The 7,871-nt window shown below is 36.4% G+C and overlaps 1 protein-coding gene across 1 annotated transcript; it reads right to left on the bottom strand.

The window, feature by feature from the left end:
- Positions 1–1,505: 1,505 nt before the first annotated feature.
- Positions 1,506–6,422, bottom strand: LOC149247238 (protein trichome birefringence-like 6). Its single transcript, XM_089458162.1, has 5 exons — positions 5,436–6,422; positions 3,139–3,331; positions 2,718–2,908; positions 2,410–2,568; positions 1,506–2,311 (listed from the first exon to the last, which is right to left on the bottom strand). The coding sequence occupies exons 1-5, from the start codon at positions 6,191–6,193 to the stop codon at positions 1,981–1,983; spliced, it is 1,632 nt and encodes a 543-aa protein (XP_089314288.1). The 5' UTR covers positions 6,194–6,422; the 3' UTR covers positions 1,506–1,980.
- Positions 6,423–7,871: the final 1,449 nt, after the last annotated feature.

Here is a 7,871-nt window from a genome sequence, read left to right as displayed (position 1 = left end):
CATGAACTTCATACTTTTTTCTTCCTTTTATCCTTGACCGAAATTTTGCCTCTCGAATGAACATTGAGTTGCCTATTTATAGTGGTTTGTTCATCAAAATGAGCCAACATCTCCCTATGACAAGGCCAACATGCCTTATTAGAATTTTCTTAAGGCTGACTTCAAGGTGACCTTGTGACGTGGTCTTGGAGGGTTCACAAAATTTCTTTTACAATAAATTACATGCCCAACTAGGTCTTTCATCTTTGACATTGACTCTATAGACATTTATGAAATGATGACTAATCCTAAAGGGTCACAATGGGAGCCTTAACTAAAAATAAAATTCCTTGATCATGAAACCCATGATTCAAGCATTACAAAAATAATTTTATTTTTCTTCTTTACATCAATTACATAAAAACCAAGCCCCAAGGGTTAGCTCAATCGGTCAAGTCGGGGCCTCGCCAGATGGGAGGTCACAGGGTCAATTCCCAAAAGCTCTTGGGGTCAACTCTTGCAGTAGGCCGAGGGCCGTCAGACCAGATTTTTCAAGTGGACGTAGCGCCACCCCTTGACCAAAGGTGTCCGTGAACCACCCGTAACCAAAAAAAAAATTACATAAAAACCATGATTACACGTGTCATTATGAAGACCAAACATAGTTACACTTTTCAATACATGTTAGGGACATGTGTGGTAGCAGAGGAAATGGCCTATGTCACATGAGTACAAGACTGCCCCAGTTGCCAATTCCACTAGTTACAAGAAAAAAATTGAAATAAAAAAATACAATGATCAATTCAATCCCATTCCTATCTTTCATTTTAGAGTCAACTTTGATTCACTGGTACAATTTCCATGTCCACTACAATATTTCATTGAGTTCCACATCTATGAGAAAATGAATCGGAGGCGCCTTTTTTCTTGCCAACTTTTACTTGAATTTAAAATAAATTCCTCCCTGAGCATAGATACAGCAGCATGAGGTTAGCAATATAGCTTGCATCATCACATAGAGAGCTTGCCACCTTTTACTTGAATTTAAAATGAATTTTTCTTGCCACCTTTTACTTGAATTTAAAATAAATTCCTCCCTTAGCATAGATACAGCAGCATGAAGGGACCAATGTAGCTTGTATCATCACATAGAAAGCTTGCCACCTTTTACTTGAATTTAAAGTAAATTCCTCCGTTAGCATAGATACAGCAACATGAGGGGAGCAATATAGCTTACATAATCACATAGAGAGCAATACAAGCCAAAGATGTCAACTTAACTGCTGGCTATATTCATAATGGGAAGAGGGAGGATGCCATCACATAAACCCAGGAACTTACGTTCCTGCTAAAGCATCTCTACTGCCCCAGTTGCCAATTCCACTAGTTACAAGAAAAAGATTTGAAATAAAAAAAACACAATGGTCAATTCAATCCCATTCCTATTTTTCATTTTAGAGTCAACTTTGATTCGCTGGTACAATTTCCATGTCTACTACAATATTTCATTGAGTTCCACATCTATGAGAAAATGAATCGGAGGCCTTTTTTCTTGCCACCTTTTACTTGAATTTAAAATAAATTCCTCCCTTAGCATAGATACAGCAGCATAAGGGGAGCAATATAGCTTGCCACCTTTTACTTGAATTTAAAATAAATTCCTCCCTTAGCATAGATACAGCAACATGAGGGGAGCAATATAGCATGCATAATCACATAGAGAGCAATTACAAGCCAAAGATGTCAACTTAACTGCTGGCTATGTTCATAATGTAAAGAGGGAGGATGCCATCACATAAACCCAGGAACTTACATTCCTGCTAAAGCTTTTGAAGATTGTTAGTTGTTAATAGAGTACTGGGGGAATTGCATTCCAACCAGAGCCCTACACATCTATAGATTGTTAGTTGCCAATAAACTAACCGCTGAAGCATCTCTAAGCTGGAGGATTTAATAAATCAAACTTGGATATCCTTAGTAAGGATAAAGATATTTTGTAGTTCATGAACCAGGAATGGCTTTCTTTCTCAAAACTAAAAAGGCATACAGTAACTCATTCCAAGAATCAGGAACTCCAGGCAGACACCAGTGGCTGCAATCCTGAGAATTCAAGATTTTATTTTCAGCCAATCCTCTACCATACACAGAAGGGTGACCATCTTTTCGAAATTCTGTCAGCTTTGTGATATTCAAGAAAGTTACTGGTGTTTTCATTTGTTTTATTACCTCCTCCACTATTTTCATCTGTACAGGATAATAACCAACTAATGTGTCATCGAAGATAGGCTGGGACTCACCCACACATCTTCCCCCTGAATTCCATTGTCCACCCCTGTTTCCAGCCAACTTAAAGTATTAAGCTACAGCAAACAGACTGCAAGAAAAATATAGCATCCCCAACAATGCAAGCAAATAGTCAGACTGTCTCACCGGAAATGTGATGGTGAATAGCTCCGAAAGAAGACATGAGTCTTGCTAGGGTCTACATGTGTGTCTACCCATGATGCCCATGTCATCAACGCCGTTCTGAAAGCAAGCAGAACATCAAAATAGGGATGCACTTGGCCTCCTTCCTCATAGTAATTGCGTCTGTCAGTATCCAATGTTATGAGAACATTAGGCACAGAGAAGAAGATATTTTTGCAGCTCCCTAAAATTTTTGCAAGCAGATATAGTTAAGAACGTCCTCAACATCCATAAAGCTAAGCTCTACCATCTGAAGAGATTCTAGGAAGTACCCTTCTGATGTCTTGGAGTGAGTCCACCAGTGTGCAGAATTAAATATCAGAATATCAGCTCCTTTCCACTTAGAGGAAGCTTTATCAATCCTGTCGATCCGCAGAGTTTGTCTCCTTCTCTTTCCAATTCTAGCCTTGCCCTCTTGGACCAAGAAGTGGGTAACGTAGAATTCAATTGTGCAATGATAATCCTGGATCGATTTCACAAATTGTGTAGGCACATTGAAAAGATCACCAATTCCGATCAGACCATAGACAAATATAGCTTTCAGATATATATAGAAGGAATTAAGACATTTTTTCACTTGAGGACTAAATAAAGAATTAAAAAGTATGAGATTTTTCTTCTAAACATTTACTATACATTCATGCAAGTAGAATAGATACATATCCCACTTTATATAATTCACAGGGGTCTTACCATGAACATGAAGGTATAGAATCCTTTTCCTTTCGTAATTTTTCGATGATGAGTTTCATATACTCGTCTCTTGTCAGGAACAGCTTCACTTAGAAGACAAAGCATGGATTCCCATTGGTTTCGATTGATGGAATCCCCAACAAAAACAAGCCGCTTGCCTCTTAATTGTTCTAGCATGTCGGTAGCATTGAATCTAAAGAAAGGAGAAAAAAAATGAGCCTGAGATGGTATCATTAGTAAGAGAAGTTTAAACAACCAACCCTGTAAGAACAATGAATGGGCTAGTCCTACAACCCCTTCAGAAATTTGAACAAGTTAACTAATAAACTATACAGCAGAATTGTAAAAATGAGGACAATGAGCAGTAATTATTTTAACAAGGCGCAAATTTGAGATAGCATACATTATAATAATGAATAGACAAATTCATTCACAAGATAAGAACTAGTTCAGAAAACCTACATTGGAAGAACAGTCAATGGGCTAGTCCTACAACCCCTTCAGAAAATTGAATATGCTAACTACTAAACTATGCAGTAGAACTGTAGAAATGGAGCGAACTTGAGATAGCATGCATTATAAGAACAATGAGTAGACAAATTCATTAACAAGATAAGAACTAGTTCAGAAAACCTATATTATAAGAACAATGAATGCACAGTATCATTAGCAAGATAAGAACTAGTTCAGACAACCTACATTGAAAGAACAATAAATGAGCTACTCCTGCAACTCCTTCAGAGAATTAAATATGTTAATTACTAAACTATGTGGTAGAACTGTACAAATGAGAGAAAATGAAAATCAAATTCAAGACAGTATCATTAGCAAGATATGCACTAATTCAGACAACCAACATTCTAAGAACGACGAATGTACTGTTTCATTAGCAAGATAAGAACTAGTTCAGAAAACCTACATCGTAAGAACAATGAATGGGCTAGTCCTACAACCCCTTCAGAAAATTCAATATATTAACTACTAAATCATAAAGTAGAAATGTAGAAACGAGTAGATGAACAGCTGTTACTTTACAATGCCCAAACTTGAGACTATATCATTTGCAAGATAAGACCTAGTTCAGAGTCCAGACAACCCACATTGTAAGAACAATGAATGGACAGTATCATTAGCAAGATAAGAACTAGCTCAGACAACCTACATTGTAAGAACAATGAATGACCTGTTTCTACGATGGTACAGCCACTTCCAGAAAATTGAGTATGTTAACTAGTAAATTATGCTGTAAAAACGAGAAGGAAGATGAACAGTAATTATTTTTACAATTCTCATATAATATGTTCCAAATTATCATATAACTGAAAGCAAATTTCTTTAGCAAACTATACACAATGGAAAAGCTCAAGAGACTAGGAAAATTAATAAGATAATTGGGTATAGGAGTTCACCGTTGTAACTAGGCAATCTGAATATTTACAATATTCGGTCTAAGTATTTAGTTTGTTTTGAGAAGTTTGTGGGAACTCAAAATACCGCAAACCAACTTTGTAGATACTGCAACAAAGGTTGCAGATGCAGATCCACAATAGTTGCTTGCAGGTTGCAAGTCCACAACAGGTGTTTGAGAAACTGCGAGGCAATTTGCAGATGGTTTACAGGAGCCACAAAGGTGGTTTGCGAATTGCAGCTGTTCTGCAAAGGACAAGCTTATGGCTATTGAAGGGTAGTGCACTTGCAGATGCTGGCGTTGAGGCCTGTAGATTGTGGAAGCTTGCAGATGTGATCACAGAAGATTGTGCTTGAAGGTTTATAGACAAGTGGACAGATGCTAGACGCATAAGGACATGTAACAGTCAGAAGTTGTAAAGTCAATTATATTGTCCGTTAATATAGCAAGAATGGTTCTGCAACCATCATATTGATCTACAAATTAATATTGTACATATTGTAAGGATTGATAAGGCTTTGTACAGTTGGCTCAGAGGAAAGCTAAAAGTAGAATGAAGCTTATCCTTATTGCAAATACTATCTTCTGTGTGTCTCGTCTCATGTGACCGCATTTTTGGTTTCTGCAGTTCTATAAGCCATCTTATAGAGACAAGAGGGAAGAAAGAGGTAATCTTACAAACCACATTTCTTTTCTTCCTCATTTTGGAGCTGCTGAAGCTCAGGGTTCAATTGCACTCCATTCTTAACAGGCACCCATATTTTTAACACAGCTTGTGAGGTCCACACATTCCGCTTTCGAATTTTCAATCAGCAGAATCCAGCTGTTTAATTATCCCCAGCGTCTAACCCTATAAGGAAAAACACAAAGGAACTCCATCTGAAGTTACCTTGGAAGATTGCAGTCTCGAGGTTGCCATCTCCATTTCATATAATCCAAATCTGGTCTACCATTTGCTTCACAGTCGAATGCTTCATCTATGAAGGGGCAAGACCTTGTCCGATACAGGGGATAGGAGTTGTCAAGAACCCATTTTCCATCAAATATATTGCATAGAGTCATCATCCCACTCTTTGCCTTGGGTACCGGTGCCAGATTCTTCACACTATCTCTGCTTGAACCTTCAATATGACCCACTTCAGTTCTGGGCTTGCTGGGACCTAAAGTGCTTTCACTCACCCCAGCAGTAGGGGAAGGGCTTGAAGAAGCAATAACTGTGGTATTAATGTATGGAATAACCAAAGGGCTGGAGCTAGGGCTGGGGCTGAGCGCCCTAAACTCGCCATTCTTTTTCACAGGTGGACTGGTTCTAATATCAATGGGTCCATTCATATTATCATTAAATGCACTCATTCCTTTTGCCTGGCCTTCCTCTTTCTCTGCAGACGAGTTCAGAGTTAATGGAGGCAATAAGGAATTGGAAAACGAAGTCTGCATTTTGTCTCTGGATTCAATGTCCTCAGTGGATTCAAATACTTCGGATTTCTTAAACAAGCCCACGAAACCAGGGAAATGGATCCACTCGGGCAACACAATGACTGCATTGAAGGTTAGAAAACACAAACCGAGAACAAGTGAACCTGTTAATGCAGCACCCCAAAGCAGTATTCGCCTTGGCTTGACTATCCAGACTCGTTTTCCATCCATTTACAGCAATAGATGTCAGGATTAATATTACCCACATGAACATAAATGCTTCTTCAATCTGCACAGAGAAGTATCTGGTCCTCCACAATGGGAAATAGAGAAAAACGCTTGAAACTCCCTCATGCTCTGTTTACTGTCTGCCACTAAAAAAATTATATGGCTAATTTAACTAATGCGCTGTCGAATTAGGAAGATAACAACGAAGGGAATTCGATGGCCCCGTATCCCAGTCTTCCATGTTAAAGTTGACGCTAAACAATGCTGGAGTGGTTTACAGCGGCTTTCTGTAGCTTTCTGTAACCATCAGGCCCACAAGGTACGCAACGGTACAGTGGCTTCCATTCATCGTGAGGCCCACAAGTTAACACGAGAGCCGACAGAAAGTTGAAAGAGCAGTTGAGGTTCCAGCAGCTCCATCCATCCATGCATTTAACTACTTGATTTGTTTACTGTAGGATAGGGATCATTAATCGTTCTTTTCAAACTTTGGATAAAATTTAAATTTACTTTTCTGTAAAGTAAAATTTAAAAAAAAATTGATTACGGTATATTGAGAAAAGCTCTCAAAATTAAATGGATAGGTTGTTATTAATGTGGGAAAATTAGTAAAAGGGTGATTGGTGTTTTTAGAAGTTTATTATTATATTTTATTATTATTATTTAATTTTAAGGTTATAGTTAAGTAAGACATTAAATTGGTGTATGAGATTTTTTTGTTCGTGGGACAAGGGATCCACTTCCATCTAACAATTTGACTAGGGATCCACTTCCATCTAGCAATTTGACTACTAAATCTAGTAAGGCATACATACCCTACCCTCTCTGGTTTTGAACATGTGACTTCTTAAGAGGAAACACATGCTCTTAACCATTAGGCTTACTCACATTATATAATTCATGCTCAAATTGGATAATTCATGAGTATTTTTCCAACAACAAAAAAAATCAAGAAAAATATAATTCATAAGAGTATATTTTAAAAAAAATGGAAAAGTTGTTAAATTTTTGGAAAAAATAATAAAGGACGGTTTGTGTTTTTAAAAATTCAGTGTTTATTTGAATTTTTTTTAAATGTGCTTTACAATGTTGTCTTATAATTTTATATTAAAATAAAATAATACATACATTAAAAATTAACATTCCTTTGTATCACAATTTTACCAATCATTTTTCTCAGTAAAAATAATTTCCAATTACTCAAAAAATAGATTTTCTAATCAAAAATTATTTTACTTGTAAGTTATGTAACTTTAAAATTTTAATTTAGAAAACATTTGAATGGTTGACATTTTAATTGATATATATGTAAAATTTCAATCTTTCTGAATTTGAAACTGTTTGAAATATTTGTTTATCTTTTGTGTAAATTCCATAGGTGTAATTCTATAGGTCTGACCAAAATTAATTACTCAAAAAAATGGATCTTCTAATCTTATTTTACTTGTAAATGTACCTTTAAAATAAATATTTGAATGGTTGACATTTTACTTCATATATATGTAAAATTTCAATGCTTTTGAATTTGAAACTGTCTAAAATATTTGTATGTCTTTTGTGTAATTTCATAGGTTTGGTCAAAATTTGATGTACCAAGTTATGGTAATTTTCCCCAAACTTAATTATTTTTTTGCCTCTTCCCAACTTGTACAGTGTACCAAGTGTCTAATTTTTCAAATAT

Source organism: Pinus tabuliformis, chromosome 7, assembly GCF_031772625.1.
Source record: "Pinus tabuliformis cultivar Carrire ecotype Pingquan chromosome 7, CPIR1, whole genome shotgun sequence".
Taxonomy (NCBI): domain Eukaryota; kingdom Viridiplantae; phylum Streptophyta; class Pinopsida; order Pinales; family Pinaceae; genus Pinus; species Pinus tabuliformis.
Note: the sequence above shows the minus strand (reverse complement) of the source record. Positions and strands in the feature narration are given on the sequence as shown.

Coding starts and splice junctions, on each gene's coding strand:
- LOC149247238 (XM_089458162.1), bottom strand. CDS start 6,193: ATGGATGGAAAACGAGTCTGGATAGTCAAGCCAAGGCGAATACTGCTT. Junction 2,909..3,138: donor TCTATACCTTCATGTTCATG/GTAAGACCCCTG, acceptor AAATCGATCCAG/GATTATCATTGCACAATTGA. Junction 2,569..2,717: donor CACTCCAAGACATCAGAAGG/GTACTTCCTAGA, acceptor GGATACTGACAG/ACGCAATTACTATGAGGAAG.